At 43.5% G+C, this 24,972-nt stretch overlaps 1 protein-coding gene across 2 annotated transcripts; it reads right to left on the bottom strand.

Annotated features, from left to right (window-relative positions):
- Window positions 1–406: 406 nt before the first annotated feature.
- On the bottom strand, window positions 407–24,130 carry mllt6 (MLLT6, PHD finger containing). 2 transcript variants are annotated; one of them, XM_011494360.3, is made up of 20 exons: window positions 23,746–24,130; window positions 23,288–23,367; window positions 22,734–22,788; window positions 22,535–22,644; window positions 13,118–13,221; window positions 12,616–12,709; window positions 12,201–12,311; window positions 11,325–11,414; window positions 10,673–10,820; window positions 9,828–10,595; window positions 9,318–9,484; window positions 8,002–8,110; window positions 7,844–7,910; window positions 7,616–7,764; window positions 6,452–6,652; window positions 5,865–5,941; window positions 5,433–5,791; window positions 5,267–5,354; window positions 2,683–2,886; window positions 407–2,270 (listed from the first exon to the last, which is right to left on the bottom strand). In XM_011494360.3, the coding sequence occupies exons 1-20, from the start codon at window positions 23,852–23,854 to the stop codon at window positions 2,238–2,240; spliced, it is 3,123 nt and encodes a 1,040-aa protein (XP_011492662.2). In that variant the 5' UTR covers window positions 23,855–24,130; the 3' UTR covers window positions 407–2,237. The 2 variants fall into 2 exon arrangements, with proteins under 2 accessions (XP_011492662.2, XP_011492692.2); XM_011494390.3 differs by having other exon boundaries at window positions 9,828–10,592.
- Between the last annotated feature and the right edge of the window lie 842 nt (window positions 24,131–24,972).

The following is a 24,972-nucleotide window of genomic DNA, read 5'->3' as shown; positions in this document are numbered from 1 at the left end:
CTCTGCAATATGCATATCGCAAAAGACGGCGAATATCGCAATAAATCGCAAACCCAAAATGTGTTAAAACAATCTTCTAGCAGCTTGAAGCATTTAACGAATCAAATAAATCCCTTTATGCTTTGACCAATCAGATGGACGCCTTCCCATTGTTGACCAATCAGATGGAGGCCTATTATGTTAGATGTTTGTCCCCCGTGTCGACGAGGGTCATTTGGAGTATAATTTTTAAACTGTTGCAATGAAATGGGAATGATGTTTTTGTTTATTTTTCTATTTGTTTATTTACTGCAAATTATATCGTTATCGCAATATTGATCACTAATATCGCAAGTTTTCCTCATATCGTGCAGCCCTAGTTCATACTAGGTCACGTTTAAGTTGTGGGCCTCTATCTTTTTTCTTCATTGTTCATTTATGTTTTGGCCACAGCTATAGGTCTTAACTTTTTCTCCTTTTTGAAAAAGACTTTGATTTTAAGTTATGTTGACTTATTTAATAACACTTGCAGTAAAATGGAAATGTAGGAGACACCAACCTATTTTATTCCTGGGCATCTATATAAATTTTTTGTAATCATTCATCATAGTTTTGGCAAGTTCTATGGTAAATATATTTTCTTCTTTTTGAATAAAACTTGCACGTTAATTTAAGTTGTGTTGAATTATTTGAATAAAACTCGCACTGAAACCAAAATGTATTGGTATTTTTGCTTTTCTATTTTTCCATTTATCGCAAGTCATACCATCATCGCAGTTTCAAACACTGATATCGCATATCGCAGATTTTTCTAATATCGTGCAGGCCTATTTGCAACCGCTGCTTATAGTTGCTGTTATATGTCTAAAATGTGCATATGACTCAATTAAATAACTTATTTCTGCATGCAGCCTGAAAGAGACTTTACGTTTAAAGTGTCTTTTATTGACACACACAAAGGGAAAATAGTTCAAGTTATACTGGAAAGTATCGGTTCAATGACGACTACAGGTTTGTCTGATGACAGATGCATGAATCTGTGCAGTGGCGCCCCCTAGAGGAAAAGTGTTTCTTCTAGAACACATCTTTTCTTACCTTACATTTGTGGAGGGGTGTGAGGATCTATAGCAAAAAGTGTAAATGTTTGTAGTGCCATTTGAAGCTAGCCCAAGCTGTGGTTTAATGTTGAAATGTAACAAAAGATTCAGAAAAAATTAAAATCCTTAAATCCTAACTAAAAAATGTTTCTTAAAGGGCCTATACCATGCAAAATCCATTTTTTTGAGCTTTTAAGTGTATTATAAGGTTAATTCCTTACTATAAACAACCCCAAAGCGGTATTTTGATCCTGTCACTCATTTCTGATTAATCCACTAAAAACCTGGGCCGCTGAGCTTCCAATCCATTAAAACGAGCGGGTTCTCACATTGTGACGTAGACCGATGAGGCACCGGCCCTTCCAGGAAGAGTCTGTGCTGCCAGCTCCGCCCCCAGGCAAACACACACACCCACTTTCTCCACGATCTAGCAGTTATTGATTAAAAATGTTTTTCTATGCACATCCATCTTGATGACGTCATGGCAACCACACAGAGACAAAGGCGGAGCCTCAGACATCGAGGCGTCTTACTTTCAGGTTGGAAAAGAACTCAGGAAAATAACTAATATTTAACACAAAATGGTTCTTTTGTGTGCCAGATGTAGTATATTATCATATACATGGATATCAAGAATAGCATGGTATTGGCCCTTTAATGATAATATGTTTTGTTACGATTGAAAAGCAATTGGACCAAACCCCAACTGAAAGCTCATCTAAACAGTCCTGCTTTAAAAACAGAAATATAACTTTTTTTTTTTTTATCATTGCGCTTCGATAAATTACTCAGAAACCTTTCCCTTTTGCATGGCTGCATCAGGTCACAACAGGTCAAACGGGGTGGGCGGGGTCAGTGCTCGAGAAGTCCATGATCAGTCAATATTTCAAAATAAAAGTCCACAAAGCTGCCCTCACAGGCTGCCTGGTTGGTCGAGCAAACAAATTAGTGCAATTTAAGGAGAGACCACTGTACTCATGCTCTCTCTGAAAGCTGCCTACACAAACAAATAAACAAACAAACAAACACCTCTGATATCAAGAATTTCCAAACACGAGAAACTCCACCTGCTTTACATTCATAGACGTTTGTCAGACAAAGATGAGGGAAAGTCTGTCAGTCTGGCAGGAGGCGGCCACGTCTTCATCCAAGCGGGGAGCATCACCCGTTTTTGTCTCCGCCCTTTTCTGAGGCCTGAAACACAAAACAAGGGTTTTTGTGAATGGAAACAGCAAACAAACTTCATTTTAGAAGGTTTTTCAAGTTTTACTGGCCTCCATTATGAAAGCTTAACAAGTAAATGCACCCTGTTTGGGAACCCTTCAGTCCAGAATTCCTTCTGGACTGAGAGATCCTTCAAAAAAATCTTTTTGGTAATTTTTCTTTAAATTCGAATCAATGTTTTAATTGAAATCTGAAATGGGATTGAAATATATGTGTTTTGTAATTTTTTTAGTGCAGCATTCTACTATTTTTTAATGCTTGAAATAAATCAAATCAAATCGAACGAAGGATTTAACAACTGAATCAGAATCTTCTAAGAAAACAAATGGATACAATGAATGTTTTTTTGTTCTTCTGGTCATTCTGACCTCTGCAGACTCACCGGCGGTTTGTGGAGCGCGTTCTCCTGCAGGAACAGGCCGCCACCCTGTCCGCCCTGCAGCGGCGAGGCTGACGACAGCAGGCCAGGCGACGGAGCCAGCATGGGGGAGCTGGGGGTGGAGCCGAGCGCCCCAGTCAGCGTGAGGCGCTGCAGCTCCCGCTGCCTCTGCTGCTGCAGCATCTGACACACCACCAGCTGCTGCTCCTGCAGGGGGGGGCAGAGACTTTCACTCAGAGGTGACAGCAGAACCCAAAGCTGGAAGGCGTGATCGCAAAACCAACCTGCACTCAAACAGGAAACAAATCTGATGCTATATTTAGAGCGGCGGTGGCGCCCGACTGCCTGCAGACTTCCAGCAGTTTGCAAAAAAATGGTGAAGATGAGGCAGATCTTCATCCTGACAGCAATTAGTAAACCAAAGACGTTCCCAGCAGCTCCCAAATCTGGCTTTTAAAATCTTTCTGGTGTGATTTCACCGTCCGTAAAAAAACTTTTAGTTTAAGTTGATTCTCTTCGACACTTTGCTGCTGTTTTCATTCAAATTATTATCCTGTTCATAAAGGATCAAAGGGGTGGAGCTAAATCAATAACCCCACCCCCTAAAACAACATGGCTGCAACTAAAGCGAAAGGCGGTGTCCAGATTGGACGGCTGCGTTCTTCCTGCTGCATTTATAGGCTGATGTTGTCACAGCGCCGCGACAAGTGCTGTCCAAATTCAACGACTCCGTCAAAGGCGGCCAACCAATACTGCCTTCTTTTTCCCCATTTCAAGGATTGGTCTGGTGTGTCCTTTTATGCTGTCCATATCCCAAGATGCACTGCGGCCAAACCCGGAAATTTTCTGACAATGGCGGACTGTGAAGCGGGAACCAGAGTTGGAAATAATTAAACCTTTTTATAATTACACCTCCAGAATTAAAAGTTGAATCAAATAAGTTCACTACTCCTCTCTGTTTGAGACTTGCGGTTGCTAGGCGACAGGACACTCACCGATGTAACGGCTAGACTCGTCCCAATTCACAGCTGTTAACATCCGGCCTACCCGTTCGACGAAAGAGCCGGCCAACATTAAAGGACGCAGCCGTCGAATTTGGACTCACCCGAAAACAAAATGATCAGGACCAAAGAAAGTAGACTTTTGAAAGAAAATCTATGTTTTATGATAATGACTGTAAAAATAATGATAACGGTTTAAAAAATTAAAACAAATTCCCAACATTGTCACTGAAAGGATTCAAATTCATTTTATGCAACTAAATTTTATGCAGGGTTAATGGCCGACGAAGTGTGCATTATTAGAAATTAATGCACGCCGTGGAACCCTGAAATGTCCGTGAAGTGCGTTAGTTTCTGATAATGCACACATCCACCCGCTTATACCATGGTCACTTACAAAAGGGATAAATATTCAACCAAATTTTATTACTGGTATTTTTTGGTTTGGATTCGCTTTTTTCACAAAAAACTGACTACCCGTATTTTCCGGAGTATAAGTCGCTGCGGAGTATAAGTCGCACCAGCCCAAAAATGCATTATAAAGTAGAAAAAAACACAGATAAGTCGCACTGGACTATAAGTCGCATTTTGACGGGAAATTTATTTGACAAAATCTGAGACCAAGAACTAATAACTTTCACAACCTCATATGACACAATCATAGCAGACTGTTTATCTCATAATTTCACAGTAATTCTTTCTCATATTTATTTATTTATTCCTTTCATGAATCATCATTGGCCAACTAATACTCTGTTTTCATCCTGTATTTGTAGAAACAGTTGTCATTTTTATTGCATTTCTGAATCTATGAAATCATTGGAAAATAGAATATTATGTTGTTAGCCTTCAAGATCTTACTGTAAAAAAAGGTTTGCTGATTCTCTGAGTCACTTAACATACTCTTAACACTTAACATACCTCATACATCAAATTGACCCAGGAACATCATCTCTGTTCCTCACAAATGAACATAACAGGAGGGTAAACAATGTATTTATTTCAATTTAGTTCTAATATAAGTCGCTGCGGAGTATAAGTCGCACCCCTTGCCAAACTAGGAAAAAAAGGGCGACTTATAGTCCGGAAAATACGGTATTTGTTTCAGCTGAGCGGGAATGGACCTGGACTGCAGCGGCAAAGGAAAGCAATATATATGCTGATCGTCACGATGGGTTAAATAAAGCATCAGTTCAGAGAGAAACTTCACCTCTTACTGATTGTTTTTGTCCAGATGATGGAGCTAAAGTTTGTTTTAAAGAAGCCGGCGCACTGATACAGAACTTTTCAGCTATGTGACCGGAACTTCTTTTTAGGCCAATCAGAGTAGAGTATTCACCCGGATCATGGTACAAGTCTTCATAAACAATAACGGAGCAAAAACATGTTCAAACCTCGGCTGATTAATTGTGAAAAAGTAAATGATCCAGTGACTGTGGTCTTTGTTTTCTTTACCAAACCTTTACCTTTACCAAACATCAATGAACTCATTTCAGTTTACGACACATTGGGGGAAAAAACAGAACCTCCCTCTCGTCTTGATGTTCGTGCAAGTGAAGGTGGGAAAGGGTCAAGACGGTTTTTACCGGCGTGAAGTTCTGCGCGGCGAGGAACTGCTGCAGCTGCTGCTGCTCCAGGAGAAGCTGCTTCTGCTGCTCCGACAGCAGAGCCGACCTGCATCAAACACAACGCTTGTCAACAACCAGACACACACAACGAGCGGCAGGCGGGCGACTTGCTCGGCGTACGCACGGGCTGGCGCTCTTGGGCAGCTGGAAGCTCTGAGCCAACGCCTGTGGGTGGAGTGGGGGGGGCTGGGGCCGCAGAGCGGGAAGCGTCGACTGTGACAAGTTCTGCGCCGGGGCCTGAATCACGCCGTTGAGGCTTCCCAGCATGCCGTTCAGCTGAGGGCTTCCTGCCAGGGGCGTCATGAGCCCCCCCATGGTGGGCAGAGAGGAGCCACCCATCTGGCCCCCCAAGCTGTCACTCAAGCCTCGACCCAACCCATTCAGGAGGGGCTGACCGAAGGAGGCGGGGCTCTGCTGAGGAGGAGGAGTACTCTGAAAGGAGAGCGAGGAGCTGCTGCGGGACGGGCTTCCCGAGTGGAGCTCCTGCATCAACGGCGAGAAGCTGTGAGACAAAAACCTGCGAACATCGAGGAGCGAAGCGCGAAGAGCGACTCACCTCTGAAGACGTCACAAAGGACGAGTCGTTCAGGAAGCAACTCTTGGACAGCGGACTCTTACTGGAGCTCAGGGGATCTGAGGAGCAGAGGGAGAGTGAGGAGAAGCAGAGGAACTACCAGCATCCTCCAAACAATGAGACGATCCTTCTTTTTCTTAATAAAGTAACATTTATTTGGAAAAACATTCTCATCTAGAATAAAAAAAGAATTGTTGACGTATAAAATTAAGAAGTTCACATTGAAAAACATTTGTCAATCAAAATTCCAAACCCAAACACATCCATTCCCTACGTGACATCATCTGGCCAACTGTGCGGATACGGCTAATGTAAACATCGGTTGCTAAGGAAAAATAGAAATGTTCCTTTCACATAGTGACAAAACAAAAAATCCCCACACACATTTATTAAATTCAGACATAAAAAAGTGTTACGGTTGCTATGGGCCATCAGCCTCACAGAGACTAGAATACTGACTTCTTCACCACTTAGGTACGCCCCAAGAGGTCTACGGCACAAAAACATGTATCAAAACCTAAACTGATGAGCAGATATTTAACAGTAATCAGGTCTGACGTGCATCCCACCTTGATTTGATGACAGGAAGCTGATATGCGCAGATGAGTGGAAGGAAGTCTGCGAGGAGTGAGCGTGAGGAGGGAAAGGCACGGCCAGCTCGGTGTTGAGCACCTGAAGCCGGTCCTTCTTGGCAGTCAGGCTGAGAATCTGGTCCTGGAGCCGCTGGTTCTCCTGCTGCAGGGAATGCAGCGACTGCAGCATCTCCACAACTGCAGAGGAGGTGAAAGTCAATGCACCCCCCCATAAGTAGGGCTGTTCCATATGAAGACGCATTGAGACTATTGTTGATAAATATTGAGATGGCGATATGACTGCAGATACGTGAAGAAATAACAAAACAAAAAACATCTAATGAATCATTTCCAATTGACTGCAGCAGTTTTATTAAATCAACAAAACTTTAAACTCCAAAGAAAGAATCAGAAACTCATTTTGAACATCTCAGTGATCAAGAACTGGAGGCATTTAGGAGACAGAAGGTCAGTCTTTCCTGAGAGGAAGTCCCAGCTCGTTTCTTTTGACATCAGAGAAACCGAGGAGCTTCATGTCAGACTATAAGGGCTCACACCTCAGCCTCTTAATAATAAATATATAATATATACACAGGATTTTAAAAAAAATAGTTCTTATAGTCCAACATTCTTTGAGGAAACCCAAAATAGAACAACAGCCGAAACAGTAAAGCACGGCGGAGGAACAATGAAGATGTGGGCTTGTTTTTCAGTCACAAAAAAACAAGCCCACATCTTCCAGAACTCCAGAAATATTTCTAGAGTCAGAACTTTTCTCAAGTCACTTCTTGTTTTAGTAGGAAAGAAGAGGATTGTTTTCTCATCTGTTCCTTCATGTTTGTACCTCCAGTTTTGTTGTTCGTGTGACTCAGGCTTGTTTTACTGATAATAATAACTATGATTTAGATCTTCTCAAAGCAAAAAGAGAAATTTCATTGAAATTTCCATTTAAATGTGTTTTATATGCAAAGTTTCAACTTCATCTTCTGTTTTGTTTTCGTCCCCATTTCTGCAACATTAAATGGAACATTTATGTTTTTTTCTGTTTAAGTTTTGCTGCAGTTTGACTAAATGAAGAAACACTTGGAATCAGTTTTTTCATTTCCAGGACCTAAGGAGCTGAAATTTGTTGGTGCTGGGTTATACTGGCGTGTAACTTACTGTTGACGCCCATCTCTGCATTGCCGTGTTTTTCCAACAGAAGCTCGATGTGCGAGCTGGCAGGGGGGACGTTTTCTGGACGGGCTCGGGCTCCGGCGCCCAGCCCGTCTCTGTGGTCGAACAGAAGAGGAAGACAGCTCATGGGAGACCTGTGTGAGGGAGGAGACTGCAGAGTTTCATCTTTTCCTCGCCGTTTGATCAGAACCGGACAAGAAAAGCGGCACGTACTGCGAGGAAAGACTCTCTCTCGGCGAGGTCCCCTGACACGGGAAACGGCAGTCATCGAGGTCGGACTCTGCGAGACAAACACGAGCCGCCGTTTTTCTCAAGTCAATAAAACCCAAAGTCTCTGTATCTGATGAGCACAGTAGGAGGCGCTCTCCCACCTGGCAGCGACGTCTGCGCTTGGCTCAGCAGAGGCGGCGCCGTGGACAGACAGCTGAAAAACGGTTGTGTGGAGCTCCGACTGTAGGAGGCGCTGGAGCCTGGATGGACCTGAAAGACAACCAACATCAGAGTCACACAAAAAGTCATCATTTAATCTTTCACGCATTGCATTGTGGGATATGAACTTCAGTGAAGGCATTTACACCTGAGTCAGGTCATCAACATGAAGGAGGGAAGGGAGAGCAACAACAAAAAAAGCAGGGTGGTGGATTGATGTCCAGGGTTGGGCAGCCCTGATCATTTCTATTTAGTCAGAAGTTGAGCTTACTTTATGTTTATGTTTACATTTTATCTGCTCAAAATAACCACATCCAGTTAATGGAGGTCTGTTTCAAGGTTGTTCCTGAGCCGTGACGCCTCTTTTCTTTCAAAACAAAACAAAGAAGAACTACAATTCAAAACAACTACATTTCCTGGTCGGACAACCGATTAGCAAAGAGGTGCCCTAATCCAGGCTTTAAGGGCCGGCCTCCTGCTGGGTTTCGATAAATCCTGCCTTACCTGCTGCAGATGACCTGGATCAGGTGGGTTTCAATGGCAGATTGGTTGGAAAACATGCAGGACATTGGCCCCCCGAGGCCTGGAATTGGCATCTGAATTAGCATGTCAGGACCGTTTTTCAGCTCCTACCGCTTCCATCATCATTGATCTATTTCAAAAGTGATCCCAGTGGACTTTTGGCCAAAATAAAAAAAAGACGGTGTCGTTTTCTAGGACATAGTTTCTGCAGAGCGGCAGTAGTTCATTAGAAATTTACCTCTGCACCGACTCTGCCCTTCCCGTCGCTGTTGCTGAGCAGTATTAGTGTGGTTGCTACGTCACAACTACAAAACTTTTTCATCTCCTCCTGATTCACAGGAATTTGAATAAAGAAATTCTCAGAAATGCAGTTTTAAACTCACTTTTCTTTACATATGTCCTCCATCATCAGAGATACACCAAGAACGGGATTTTTACCGGACTGGGTCTTTGAGGGAAAGCGTTTGTGCTCGTTGCTAAGGAGTTGTTGCTACAGACTTTTAATCTTTATAAAAGCTGCTGTTTAAAAATCCGATCTGACAGAAAAAAACCCTGTCTGGAGTGAGGTTTGTTTCACTTTTTTTTGCTTTGAGGTGCATGAAGAGCAAACCGATGTTCAGTAAAACAAAGCAAAGCGAGTGGAAACATTCTGTGTGATCGAACCCGAAGCCCTGAAGGTTTGCTGATGACGAGCCTCCTCAGATCTGAGCGACTCCACCTGCGCTCTGAGACAAACCTGTGCGTTTGAGGCGGCGCTGACTGACGGGTGAGGCAGCGAGGAGACGTGGGAGGAGACGAGCCCCGAGGACAGAGGGGTGCTACACATCCCCCCTCCCATGGACAAGGAGGTGGTGCAGACTCCCCCGACCACAGACAGTGGGTCTTTGAGACCGGTGTAGATACCTTGGAGGAAAACAGCAACAACAAAAAAAGAGGTGGATTGGTTTCTCTTTCTTCAGAAAGGACGTCTAACAGGAAAGTGGGTCAGGAAATGTGCAGCTCCGAGGGGAAATGGTATCAGAGCCTGGCACAGATTCAGAATCACTCCGGCGCTGAAAGAGTCTGACCCGCTCGGATCTGAGGCACAGCCGGGTCGCCGTGGACTTGAAGCTGCTGCTTTTGATGCAAACATTTCAGCAAAGAAAAGTGCAAAAACAGATAAGAGCGTGGGTTTTTTCTACTCCCCCTTCCGAATGCTAACAGGAAGTTGGGGGGAAACCGCACACGCATGCTCGCTCAGACTCACCCGAGCCGAGCAGAGAACCGCCTCGGCCTGCAGAGAAACTCCCCGCTGAGGAGGAGGAGGAGAGAGAGGAAGAGGTGGCGGGGCACGCTGGAATGGACGGGGTGGGATAAAGAGAGGAGGTCAAGGCGGGAGGAGGTGGTGCAGCAGCCCGGAGGTGGTGGTGCTCCTCCTCCCTTCTCTCCCGGTTCTTGCTCCCCCGCGGGCGTCCCGGCCCGTGCCGACTCTTTTTGCTGCCGCGGTGCCTCCTCTCGTGGGGCAGCGGCAGCGGCGGCGGGGGCGGCAGCGGCAGCGGCGGCGTGGCCTTCTCCTTCTTGTCGGCCTCCTCCAAGATGGGCGGGGCGCTCATTGGGGACGGCTTGCAGATGGATTTGGGAGGTTTGTGGTCTCCGGAGGAGGAGATCTTGCGGATCTTGCTGTTGCTGCCCAGAGCTGATGAGGAGGTGATGCGCATGATGGAGCCAAAGGTGGAGATGGTGACCTTGTTCTCAAACGGGCTGGAGCGACCTTCTGACCCCCCCAGAGGGCCATCGGCGGGGGTGAGCGCCGGCGGTTTGTGATATTTACAGTCCTCCTCATCTTCCTCCTCCTCCTCTTTTTCATCCTTGTCATCTTCTTCCTCCTCTTCCTGCACTGCAGGCCTCCTGTGTCGAGTCTTGCGCTCTTCTCCGTTGTGCTCATCGGCTCCACGGTCGTGCTCCCGCTCCAGGCGAGAGGAGGAGGAGGAAGAGGAGAACTGGTGGAAGTCTGGAGCCGCAGACAGGGAGCCTTCTCCAGGAGAAACACACACAGACAGAATCAAACATGGAAATGGCGCCTAAACAGACGGACGCTCTTTTCAGTGCTACCTGGGTTGAAGGGACTGGAGGAGCAGGAGGAGGAGGAGCTCTTCCCGTTGCTTCCCGTCTTTTTGCTGCGATGGACGTGAATGTGCGAGCTGAGCTTTTTGGGCTTTCCCTCGCTGCTGTCTTTGCTGCCGTGGTGGCTGGAGGAGATCTGCGGAGGAAGCAGACGAGGAACAATCACATCTGCAGCCATGAAGCTCAGAAACACAAACCTGAGGCGCCGATTGGTGCAGATTTGCAGGCAGCTGTGACATCATCACCTTCGCTTGAAACTTTCTTAAAAAGAACCAAAAAAGGTTTGTCCGTTGAACCAAAGCGCCGACTTTCCGATTTTAAAGCCAAACTCTAAGAGCGGATCACATCAACAAATCACAAAAACATTTCGAAGACAAGTAAAAAAGCAAAAGATATATTAAAAACAGCATTACATTTTAGAAAACAAAACAAAATTCCCGAAACCAAAGCGTATAAAAGTTGAAATGATGGACAAACGTCATTATCCAAACAGCAATGTCCGGTAAAAAGAAGAATGAAATGTTATAAAAAAGAAACCAGAGAAGTTCAGTACTGTGGGACGCCACTGACTGGATGATGATAGACTGGAGTGTAAATAGGACAAATTAAAAGTTACAAAGGTTCAATAAAAGGTTCATACTTTTTCTATGCTGCTTGTTGGCATGGAGGCGCTCATGTTGTCACCGGTCTTGTTGTGGCGCTCTTTTGGGCGGATCTTGTCCTTGTGACTCTGTAAACACAAACACACGGGGTCATAATGCAGAACCCCTTGTGAGAGCTGTAAGCTCCTTTCCCTTCCTCTCTGCTGTGCTTCAGCTTTATAATGGAAGCCCCCCCCCCCCCCCCCCCCCCCCCTCGTAGAATTCTGGTAACCATAGCAACTCCCCATAACTGGGCTTTTTGTGTCGACTTTCATCTGTCGTTGTGACTCAAAAACACCACAGTTTATGTGAGGGTTAATGTCCAACGAAGTGTGAATTATTCGAATTATCGCACGCCGTGGGACCCTGAACGAAGTGCGTTTATTCTGACAATACACACTTCGAAGGCCAAGAACTCGCTTATGCCATGGTCACATACAAAAGAAAGAAATATTCAACCAGTTTTTAGTACTTTTTCTTGTTATTTTTCGGTTTGGATCCCTTTTTTCATAAAAAGTGGCCCATTTTGTGTGGTGCTGCCGTGACAATGGGTTGCTCCGACCTCCGACCTTGACTGCAAAGGAAAGCGATATATATATGCTGGTGGTCACGATAAATAAAGCATCAGTTCAGAGAGAAAGTTCACCTCTTAGTGGTTGTTTTTGTCCAGATGATGAAGCTAAAGTTTGTTTCAAAGAAGTCAGCGCAGTGATCTAGAACATTTCAGCCGTGTGACCAGAACTTCTTTTTTAGGCGTGTGGTTATCCCTGTGCGTTATCACTTTTTAACGCACACCCAGCAGCCAATCAGAGTCGAGATTTCACCCAGACCACGGTATAAGAATACTGTTTTTCTAAAGGTTTAGAAGCCCTCACCTTCCTTTGCTTGTGGTGGTGATGCTGTTTCTCCTGTGACGGGGAGCTGGAGCGCCCCCTAAAGTGACTGAAGGAGCTGCTTTTGTTTTCACCGGAGCGCAGCTTCTTCTGCTATTGAAGTTAAAAATAGAAAGATCATGAAAATCGCATTCCTGCGTCCATGTTCAATGTGTATTTGGGATTTTTTTTTTATGTTTAAGCAATGTGTTTATTTTTGCAAATGTGTTCTTCTAAAATTAGAGGCAGGAAACAGCTGGAACTCTTCTGTCTCAGCATTGCTTCATCCTTCTTGAAAACTGTTGTCAAAGATTTTCTATTTTCTTATTTACAAATGGCTAATGTGTGGCAATAACAAGTCTATATTAAACCATCCAATAGTTCACAATTTTTAATTAAAAATTTTTTTTTTTGGTACCATTTTGTTGTAGTGATGTTTGCAGTAGCCGCAGTATTTCACGTTGTCAGCTTCTGGTCCTTCTTCCTCGCACAACAAGCCGGCCATCTGAGCACTGAACACACAAAGTCGGGTTCAAATACACAAAACAACCACAAAACACATTTCATATCCACAACACTTCCAGAAGTCAAACCCAGCAGACTAAAGCAGTTAAGAACTATTTAATTAGAACATTTGCTTGTCGTGTTTTTCGACTGTACTCCCTTCTCTGTGTTTCTTTTTTTCACTGTTACAACATTCATCCTCTTAAAAGTAGATAATTCTTTATTTAAACATCCTGTTTGTGTGTGAGAAAACAAGTGCTACGGGAAGTTTTTCTAGCAAGTGGCATCCTTTTATTAGTAACACCAAAAATGTTCCCAATGTCTGCTAATAACTTTGCGAGGGGCTCTACAGTGTAAATCAGCCACAAAACCACAAGTGCACACATGACCACGGACGGCGTCCAACCAACACCCACCAAGTGACGTGGAAAGCCTGCCTGCAGCCCTGCCTGTTGCAGGTCATGCAGGCCCCGCAGGCCGCCTTGCTCTCTCTGCCGTGGTCTTCGCAGATGTAGCAGGTCTGGAGAGCAAAAGACAGCAGATGAAACCGAAACTTCCACACAAGTTCCTTTTCGCTGCTGCAACAACTGTATTTGTGGAGATCTTTAATGAAAGAGTTTAGAATAGCAGTTGCTATTGAAGCCAATTCATACATCTAGTATTTAAAAATTGTTCACATATTTTCACTTTATCCAGCTGAACTAATTCAAAATTTTTGGATTGCATTGTTTATTTAGCATCCTTAGATCTTAGAATTTTGACTTTCTTTGGACTTTGACTCCATCCTCGGGGAAACAAGACAAAGTCCTCAGAATCTCCAAATGTTCCTGCGGGAAACAAAGTGTTCTGGTTCTAATCACCGCCAACAGAAGTTCCTCTGGCGCTGCTCCGCAGCGGTGCAGCCACAGCTCCCTCATATGTTCCTGTTATTTGGCTATTATAGTAAATCATTGTGACAGAGAGATGAAACGCTTGTTAATCTGAGTCCGACTGCAGCTGAGCTGTAAATGATTAGGACGTTTCTTCAGAAGAAGAGAGCTTCGCACGGCTTTCTCCTGCAAAAACTGTTCGCCAGATGTTTGACGATGTTTGCGGAAGACCTTTCGTTATCCGGATGGCGTCTCTCCACTTTCTGTTCAAGAAAACTCGCACAATGGCGGGCAGGCAAAAGACTCACTAACTTGTAACTGTACCACAGAGCTCAAAGAGGAAAGAAGCGTGAGGGATCAGGCTGGAGGAGCGGCTGCTCCCGGTAAGCGGGGCTGACTGGCAGGGGGCAGAAGAGGCCTAGCAACAGGTGCGAGACAAAGAAACAGCAGGCTCTTTACCTTTTGGCTTCAACCCCCTCTGCTTTTGATTTTTTCTCTCCCTTTTCCTGCACTCCCCCACATCCCACTCAGCTTTCCACTTTCGCCCAAGGAGGACGTCCGCGGCGTTATGAGAAGCCGGAGACGCTCGGCGTTAAAGAAAGGCCAGCTCCACTGTCCATTGAAACCAAGTTCAGGAATGCAGCGGCAGAATCTGGATGAATGGTTAACGGCGTGTGTGTGTGTGTGTGTGTGTGCAGGGGGGGCTGCATGCAATTTACTGTAGCTGACACAGTAATATGAGACCAGAGGCTCAAACACTCACACATGTGCATTTATATGCAGGCATGCAAGCGGACATCAACCCCTGGATGCTGGAGAGCATTGATCAAACCCCGACTTCTCTGGACCGTGCACAGTAATGAGGAAGAAAGCAAAACCAGTCTGACGTCCGAGGTTTGGATAAAACATCATCTGGCTCCCCAGTCCCCGGGCCGCGGACCGGCACCGCGCCGCACACAGAGAAAATACACAACACGATCCAAACCAAAGAAAATACTTTAAATCTTTTTTTATTTTCTTTTAAGAGTCTTAGAAACACATTTGGAAAAAATCTATATTCAGAATTAGCCAAGAAAACTGAGTTTGGTGCATCTCAAAGTTCATAATCTCAGCCCTTAAATCCATTAACCTCACCTAAAGCAGGCGGTCTGAGGGGCCCAAACACCAAAGACAACAACAGAAAATCTAGCCCTAATGCAAAGAGAAGGTCGAGTTGGCAGGAAACCAGAAAAATTCTCATTGATTTCAAAATAAAAGGCCTACAATGAACTTCGATTTGCTGCAGTTTGATCTCCATTTAGTCAAATTTTAAAAGTTGTTAATAATAAACATTCTCTGGCGTCTGATCAAAAGCTCTTTTCACCTCTGTTGTTTGAAGGAATTCACTTTATTGAGATGGACTTTTATGGACTTACTTATCCGATCAAAGCTGTGCTGAAACAGGGGTAAGGACTTTTGATTGACATGTGAGCAACAAATCCTTCCCTCTAACCCTTTGTAATCCCACTCCAATCATCTTTTGATCTATTGTAAAAGCATTCCCAGTGGTCTCTTAATATCGATGATGATGTTTTTAGCCAAATTTAATAAAAAAACCCTCACATTCTGCTGAGTGGCAGGAGTTCATCTGAAGTTTGCCTCTAATTTGTGGGCGAGACCATTATGGAAGTGTGTCCTGATTTCCCATCATCCTTTTGTTTACACTCTCTCCTGCTAGTTTACAGCCCATCAAAATCCCAACCTAACATTACCAGTGCAACAAAAATGGCAAGCAATGTTGGAGCAAAGCAAGTTAAAGTCCCATCAGCTATCACGCACCTAGGTGGGTGAAATTTGTTTGCCGCATTTGACCCATCCTTTGGGGGAGCCGTGAGCTGCAGACACAGCCGCGCTCGAGAATGTTTGGTGGTTTAACCCTCCAATCCAACCCTTTCATGCGGACGCATTGGGTCCCATTCGTAGTCTTTGGTATGAACTCACGACCTTCCAGTCACAGGGTGGACACTCTACCACAAGGCCACTGAGCTGGTACAGTTTTGACCCACATATCAGCTCGGACGACAAAAATAAAGATGTACACGGATCCATTTGTCTACGAGTGGATGCATCAGAATGGAGCAGAGCAGGGTTGTTGCGGCCCGCCCAGCGTATTTTCTACGCCGCAATTACGATCTTTTTCCAACTGTCCGGTAATGTTGGGTTAATGGGTGTGAGGGGCTGTAAGCTAGACGAGGAGCATGTAAACAGAGCGCTCAGTTATGGGTGACGAGTAAGGGGTGGTGGGCGTTGCTCCATGTCAACAGACCCGCCCACAATTCAGAGGCACATTTCTAATAAACTACTGCCGCTCTGCAGAAGGTTTTAGAAAACGACACAGACTTTTTCCTCATATCATAATTAAAAGACTGTTGTCCCAGTGGGACTTTAAAAGTAGTTTCAGTGCTAAAAGTTCTCTTCAGTGAGGTCTTCAGTTCTTGTGGCCAAGATGACGACAACCACCGAAATAAAAAACTGGTTTCTAACAGATACAAAACAAACCAATCAATGAGTCATGTGACCACAAAGTTATCATATATTTTTAAATGACTCTAATTCTCTAAAGCAGGGGTCACCAACCTTTTTGAAACTGAGAGCTACTTCACGGTTACTGAATCATACGAAGGGCTACCAGTTTGATACGCTCTTCTGAAATAACAAATTTGCTCAGTTTGCCTTTAGTTATACATTATTTATAATGATTAGTAATACTCACCTATGTAAAAACACTGATCATGTTAATGATTTCTAACAATGATTATCAAAAATGACAACAAGGTGGGAAACAGATATCAATATTCAACACTTTATCTCTATTAATCACAGTATTTGTTACATTTTCAGATGATCACTTACATCACTACATTTTAGCAAAAAATATCCCATTTGCACAAGCCACTGACATGCCCTGTTAACAAATCATGAACTATGTTGCAACATGTTTCAAAAAGTTAACAATTATGTAATGTTAAACAAAATCAACTTACATATTTTTAAATATGTAATACATTTTTTATTTCACATTTTGAACTAATGGCCAAGTCTGTGTTATGTTTAACAAAATTATAACTTTTAAATGTCATGAACACACTTTTAAATTGAACACAATTCTTCAATATTTTAATTCAACTTTGCCATGGCACTACCATGTTGTCACTGACTACATCTGGTATCCGTCCTTGGTTAGTGGGAAGACTGGCATTGCATGCTGTTCACCAGTGTGTTGTAATCTGGTGTGTAACTTGACACTGCAACTGTGAGTGAGTCTCTCAGATGTGCATCAGTGAGGCGTGTTCTGTGTTTGTTTTTGATGAAGTTCATGTCAGAAAATGCTGATTCACAGAGATAGGTTGAGCCAAACAGGCTGGCAACCTTCATGGCTGCTGTGCATACTCCACTGTACTTCTCTGTGTCAACAAGGCGCCAAAAGTTTGGTGCAGCCTGGTAGGCTTTGAGATGGAGATCATTTTGCAATGTTATAATTTCAATCTCCACCTGTCCAGCATCCAAGTTGAACGTTGCACTTAACTGCTCAGCAAAGCATGTTGTGTCCCCATTCATGAAAGGGTTGGAAATGAAGAACACACATGGTTCAAGCTGATGAAGGTCACAAAACCTATTCTCAAACTCTTGCCCAAGTCTGTTTATTACTTCAATGTACTTTTCTGCCACTTTTTCAAATGTCTCAGATGCAGAAGCATTGTCTTTCAGCACTGACTGCACAGAGGGAAAGTGCAGAACTTTTTTTCTCTGTAAATCTGCAGAGAATGCATTCATTTTGGCTTTAAATGCATTTAAAGCACTTATCATATCGACAACAGTCTTACCTTTGCCTTGCAGCTGGCAGTTCAGGAGGTTTAGTTTCCCAGTAATGTCCACCAAAAATGCAAGGTCAAGTGTCCACTCTGTGTCCTCTAGCAGTGAGACATCTTCGCCTTTGGACTGCATGAACTCTTTGATTTCACGCAAAAGAGACAAAAAACGATGCAAAACTCGTCCTCTGCTGAGCCATCTGATTTCTGTGTGTAGCAGTAGGTCCCCATATTCTGCTGACATCTCCTCTAATAGTACCTTGAAAATCCTGTGCTGCTTTGCTTTGGAGCGGATGTTGTTTATGATTTTCACAACGGGAGTCATCACGTGCCCAAAGCCGATCACTTTCGCACACAACGCCTGCTGGTGAATGATGCAATGGTAATGCAGAAATTTGGGGAAGTCTGGGTCACGTTTACAGTGAGCGATGAAACCTGTCTGTCGGCCGACCATAGCAGGAGCCCCGTCTGTTGTCACCGCTACCAGCTTTTCCAATGGCACCTTTTTCTGCACGAAAAACTCCTTCACCGTGTTATAAATGTCAACTCCTCTCGTAGTTGTCTTTAAGGGCAGTAGTGTCAGGAGTTCTTCTTTTGTGGAGAAATCATTAAACACCATCCGGATAAAAACCAATAACTGCGCTGTACTGCTGCTGTCCACGGACTCATCGCACTGGAGGCTAAACCACTTGCACTTCGCCAGATCCTGCTCCAACTGATCGACCAAGTTACTGGACATAGCTGATACTCGTCTTGCCATCGTAGATGCCCCCAGTTGGACGTCGGAAAGAGTGGAGATTAGGTCGCTTCCATTTTTCTCGTCTTTAAATACAGTGTTAGCAATTAATAACATCGCTTCTTTGACAACTTCTCCATCTGTAAATGCCTTTTTTTTCTTGATCAGAAAATGTGTAGCTCTAAACGAGGCTTCGGATGCTTTTTGTGAGTTTTTGGCCGGCCTCGTAAAAAAAGACTGTTGCTTACCCAGAGCGGTCTTTAGCTCACGGGCTTTTTCTGCCCGTAGGGCGCTTGCAGGTGGATATTTATCATGGTAGCTTTTGTGACACGTATTGAAATGTCTCTCCACATTGTGCCGTTTTGCTGTCGCCACGGTCGTCCCGCAAATCAGACACACGCAGGTTTCTTTTACAGTCGTAAAAAAGAACTCCTCTTCCCATTCACTGTGAAAGAGATACGTTTTCTTTCTTTTTTCTGCCATGTTTTTGGGGTACGAAAGTGCATACAGCGCCCGCTAGCTTACTCTCCACATCCCACAAGCTCTACTTTACTGCCCATAGGTAAATATTGTGCGCGTTAACCTTAAAGTATTTTTAAGATAGTATTTTTTAAATCTATATACATACAAGTGTGATTAAAAAAATAATAGCAACAGAACAAAATTAATTTTTAGACGCAGCTCTCTATGAGATGTGCTATTTTTGGAACAGGCCCGCGGGCGACTCATGTGGTCCTTGCGGGCGACCGGGTGCCCGCGGGCACCGTGTTGGTGACACCTGCTCTAAAGCCATTGTGCTTCTTGAACCGGCCTGACCCCAGATTCTGTCTTGACTCCCTTCTTCCCTCCTTTTCTTTTCCTTCTGGTCCAAAAAAAAAATGGTTACAAATCTAATTAATATAAATCAATAAAGTTTAGTCTAAATTACAAAAGGAGTTTATTCAAATATACACCTTGTGTTACAGGAGATTCATAACCCCATGTTGTAATAGTAAAATATGTCCAACGCAAGAGGCAAGTTGGACAAGTTAAGAAAAATCTGATCACTGGATGATCTTGATTATCTTTTGAAACATTTGAAATATTTCTTGAAACTTCCAGTTAATTTATGAGCCACCGTCTGAGTGAACCAAAAGAAACGCAACAAAAAAAATGGAAAAGCGAGCTCCACTTCCTGTCTTACATCCTTTCAGAGGTAAGATGAAGTTCTGACAGAAAACCTTTTTCCAGACAAACGTCTGTTTTTCCTGCTTCTAGTTGGAATTAGAAATTTTTCAAAAGACCTGTAGAATCACAGCGAAAGCTCCTGGATTTCTTTCTGCTTTGAAAACCTCTGAAGCCTTCCTGTAGCCACATTTACTTCATGTACGGTCGCGTAAATCCTCACACTGAACCCTGTGGGCGGAGCCTAAAGAATCCGAGATTCCTGAACTTTGCGAACAGATCAAAAACGTTTTTTGATGAACAAAAGCTGTGACTCATCATTTTTATTGCCAGCTTTACGCTCACTTTTCGGCATTTCACACAACAGATGATTTTCAGATTAATGGTCACTCGCGTCTTGGGTTAAAGCAAGACTTTTTTAGCCCGCCTTATCTACATATGCTGCCACTGGAAGTCTCCCACATTTCCCAGAAAAACTTGCGGTTCGTACAGGATGTGTAGGTGGAGAAGGAGCGACGAGGATCAGAAGCATGAACTGGTTTTTCCCCCGCGAAGGAAAAACCTAAACCATGTTTCCTGCGTGAGTCGATGCTGCGCGGCAGCAGGATTCAAAGGTTCAAAGGTCGTGAAAAGCATATATCACTCATGGGAAATGCGTCACTTTGGCATAATAGATATATCGTCATGTCAAGCTAAACAAATCAAACAAAACACTGAAAATTTGCCTTTTAAAGGTCATGTTAGCTGCAGTTGATCAATGTTTTTCATATCTTGGCATACATGTATAAAAAGTAAACAGATGAGTAAAATCATTGGCTACACCCACACAGAAATTTCAAGTTTTACGCTAAATTCCTATTTTATGCTGATGATATTCTCATTTGTTTTTCCATGTCTGAGCAGTTAGTGAAGTTTTAGTCTCAAACAACATGAAACAGACTTTCACTTTTCAGGCTTCTTGAAACTCCAAAACCTTCTGACGAACAGAAATTCAGAGGTAATGAACTGTAAAAGTATTCTGTTTTTTCCTAAGAGGTTTCCCATCAGAGGCGGTTCTACATTCCCGGACGACAGTGCAGCTTTATGACAGATACTAACACCAAATAAACAACAGGCAAGCGTAAAATACATTTTATATGGAAAATAAAGACATGAAAGTCAACAGTCATAAAAAAGATCTATCTACAATAGTTAATAAAGAATGATATGGATTATCAAGCTGAGTAAACTAAAGGCGCACGATCATTAGGGATGGCGCAAATCAATTGCAGTTACAGAAGTAACACATTTTGATTTTTTCATTAGTTTCTCATGATGGCGAGGATGGTATGCCGCATGTTCCTGCTGAGACGTGTTCCACTAATGAACCACCGAACCAAACCCAAACCCGCCCACATTACGTCCACCTGCCCAAAGAAATCTTCGCCCGCAAATTTAGAATCAAAACCATCATCATCATTTCATCAGCGTTTCATCGTCTTCTCAGCTGCAGGGGCGTCAATTCACAGGTTTCAGGCCGTTTTCTATTATAACAGAGAATAGGAAACCATAGTGGCGCAGATTTATTTTTCTCCACCAGTGCTGAGCCGGCGCCCCCTTTTAATTGCCGCCCTGGGCAACCCCCCATACCTAAAACCACAACAATTTCCCCATTAGTATTTTATTTTGAAGTTAGGCTCACAAACACCAAAGTTGATGCTGTGGACAATAATTCACTGATCCATCAAGCTAATTGATTATCTTAACAGAAAACGACTTTCCTGGAGGTTCAAATCTCCGGAGGGAAGACTGAAGTCGACAAAGACCACCGAAGTCGGAGGGTCAACGACCCGGTTCTGTGGTTGTTCTAAGGATATTAGCAGGTGGTAACAAGATAAAACTATATGACGAATTCACGCTGAGCTCAGTTTTAGTGGATATACGAAGATAAAACATTTCTATTTGAAATAAATTCAAAGCTTTAATCTTCTTTCCTAATGAAACTTTTGTACAAAACCAAAAATAATTATGAGCTTCAATGATGCCAAACTAATAGAAAATGCCTGAATGCTAAGAGTGCTAAATATTGTACCAATTTTCTTCAAAAAATGCAAAACATATAATGCAAAAAGGGCAAGAGGCACATAAAAAAGAGAAAATGATGGCAGAAGTTGTAAATGAAAAGTTTTTAAACAAAAATTAAATTATACTTATAATTATATAAAAGCTATAAAGGAGAAGAATAATAAAAGATAGGAACAGAGTTTCAAAGAACAATTTAAATTCTGTTGAAAGAAGTTTAAAGCAAGTCAGTGAAGCCCTTTAATATCACTTAAAATACACATACACCTACAGTATATTTTATTCATTGATGGGTGTTTTTTTATAATTTAACAAAAAAGAAAGAAGAAAACAGCAAAAGAAGGGCCTGATAATTTTAAGGATTGTGATTAAATGTTTCACAGTTATAAACTATAAAATAAACTAATTCATTTTAAGGACACCAAAAGAAACAGAACAGTTCAAAAACCAAGCAAACAATGTAAAGTATGCAGTACTGAAAAAGATAAAGCAAAAATTATGCTAATTGTTGCTATAGCTGTCTATTCTAAATGCAAAAATGACTAAAAACAGATAAACTTCAAGAAACAAGAAGCTGGAGAATGCAAAAAATAAAAGGAATAAAACTGAAACAACGCAGCAAATGTACTAAATATTAAACGGTATTCCAGCAGAAGAAGATGTAAAACAACCAAAACATTATATACATTTGGCCTTCCTGTTGATGGTTTATAATCGGTTTATTCTATTAAGACTTCAGTGAAAAAAATAATAATAATAATCAAAGCAGAAAAAAACGTGTTTTTCAGATGGAAATGTTTGTTAAAATGATTTTTTTAACTGTAGTAGATGAGTTTAAAGGAAAATAGATTACTAAAAGCAAAGAGGTTTATTAAAACCCCAATCTGCTGTAAGGATTGTTAGCTGGCTGTGATTCCAGCTTTTCTCCGTTCATTTCAATAGAAGTAAAGAAGTGATCAATCTTAGAAACTTGAAAAAGCAAGTCGGTTCAGGAATGCTCCTGATGGGGTGGTACCAATTTTTTTAGAGCAGACTAGTTCTGGTTCTGGTTCACACTTCATCATCAGCCAGCACTGCCGCTTTGAAGGAGATCAGGACGCTACAGATCAATGTTCAGACTGAACCCCCCCTCTGGGGGGGCTGCAGGCCTCATACCTTGATGTATCTCTCGTGCGGGACGTACTGCAGGATAATGGGCTCCATAGTGAGGACGTTGGCGAACTGCACCTCTGGGATGTAGAGTGCACACACTACGTGGGCCCATCCTGACAGAAGAAGAGACCCCCCCCCCATGAGACTATGAAGCATCACCCCCTCCCACCACCACTTAAACGTGAGAGTTTGTGACGTGTACCTCCACTGTCCGTCCTCTTGAGGGCTCCATCCTTATGGGGGCAAAGCTCACACCTCTGGAAGCAGAGAAGAGTTCTCAGACAGGTAGGGATGGATGGATGGATGGATGGATGGATAGATGCATGGATGGATGGATGAGCGGGTACATCATGGATAAGTGTGTAGATCATGGGTGAGTTGTTAGGTGGATGGATGGATGGATGGATGGATGGATGAGCAGGCAGATCATGGATAAGTGTGTAGATGGATGGATGAGTTGTGAGGGGGATGGATGGATGGATGGATGGATGGATGGATGGATGGATGGATGGATGGATGGATGGATGGATGGATGGATGAGTTGTGAGGTGGATGGATGGATGGATGAGCGGGCAGATCATGGATAAGTGTGTAGATGGACGGATGAGTTGTTAGGTGGATGGATGGATGGATGGATGGATGGATGGATGGATGGATAGATGGATGGATGGATGAGCGGGCAGATCATGGATAAGTGTGTGGATGGATGGATGAGTTGTGAGGTGGATGGATGGATGGATGGATGGCAGTACTCACCACCCGTGCGGCTCTTTCCTGTGACTCGCACTTCCTGCAGAACCAGGGGCCGGTGGGAACCTGGACGATGCCATAGCAGGCTGGGGCACAGAGAGAAGACAGATGCTCTGACTATTGTGATGGAAAGCTCTTCCACAGACATTTCCACCTTAAAAACCTGCGCCTCCACCTTCAACAAAGGAGCCTCAGGTTTATTTAGTGGGTCACGCACGCACGCGGAGCTTTCTGGGTCCGCTCCGCGTTCGGTGTCACCTCGCGTGGCCCCGCGCGGTCCGTCATGTGTGCCGAGAGGAAACAACAAGCAGCACGCCTACCCGTCCAACCCCTCCCACACGCAAAAACACGCACGTACACAGCGGCGAGCCTACCTACAAACCTGCCGAGCCACCAGCGCCTCCGGCCGGCTCCGGCCGCCGCAGCTGCCCGGTGTTCGGCCGCTAAACGGCGGCTAGCCTCACCTTGGTGAACGGCGACGCTGCAGCCGTGTCCGTCGCAGTACACCAGCGGGTTCTCCGCCCAGCCACGCTCGTCCGAACACACGCAGCAGCCTCCGACCATTTCCCGCATGCTGCTCCCATACGAAGAAAATATCGCTCCCCTCCCGGTGAACGGCTCACACCGCGTCCAGGCCTCGGAGAAGGGTTGTCCCGCACCTTAACGCCAGAGCCATGTTGGTGGGCCGCGCTGTTTTTATGACGCAGCGAAGAAACGCGATCCCCGCGTGGGGTTTGTGGTGCCGCCGCTACGCTTTTTTAATTTTTTTCCGTGATGTCCTCCCCGTCCTGGCAGAACCCGATGCAGTGCGCATGCGCACAGCAGTTCCTCGGCGTAGGCAGAAAGTCAAAGCGGAGGTAGCAAGTGGTGTCGATGTCCCTTATTTACCCCCTTTGACCTTAAAAATATATGCCCCTTCTAATAAAATCTAAGTATAAATCCTCCTATCTTTCATTAAAAAAACAATACATTTTGTAAAAACTGCAGTATATTGTAGTAAAACCACTGGCTGCGCTCATCCTTTAAATGAGTGTGGAAACACCGCCATCTACCGGGACACAGAGGAACAACAATCTTAATTACAAGGCTGTTTCAAAATGCATCCTCCTCCAGTGATGCTGTTCCAATCCTCTTACATTCTTTCACAGCCTCCACCTCCAATTTCTTCAATCAAATTTCACCCTTTGTGCTATTCCGCCTGCTTATTGTTTAAAGATTTGAACATATTTTGTATCTTATTAAATAACAGGAGCCTTAATTCTGCACCCAAGCACATAGACATTATGTTCAATCTTTCACAATTCATACAACTGAAAAGTGTTTATATGACATTGACTTTTTATTTTAACCAATTTTTCAGATCTATTTAAATATCTGTAATTCTCTGGATGTTTTTAGCCACTGTGAGCATTAATTTAAACTTTTTGGCATTTTATTTAGAATTATTCCAAGCCTTTTATTCTACATTTCAGGTACTATTTCCCTGTAGCCAAACTTTGTTTTTAGCCGTCTTCAGACATCCCTAATTTTGCATTCAAGTTTGGAATATTAATCCTGCTTTATTCAGCTCTTTTACATCGTCCAAAGCTTATGTAGTCTTTTAGCATTTGTCTGTTTTTTAAGCAAATTTGACATTCTGCTTCTGCACTTTAGACATTCTTCATTTAAGGATAATTTGATCTTTTATCATT

Source organism: Oryzias latipes, chromosome 1 (genome assembly GCF_002234675.1).
Source record: "Oryzias latipes chromosome 1, ASM223467v1".
NCBI classification, from domain to species: domain Eukaryota; kingdom Metazoa; phylum Chordata; class Actinopteri; order Beloniformes; family Adrianichthyidae; genus Oryzias; species Oryzias latipes.
Note: the sequence above shows the minus strand (reverse complement) of the source record. Positions and strands in the feature narration are given on the sequence as shown.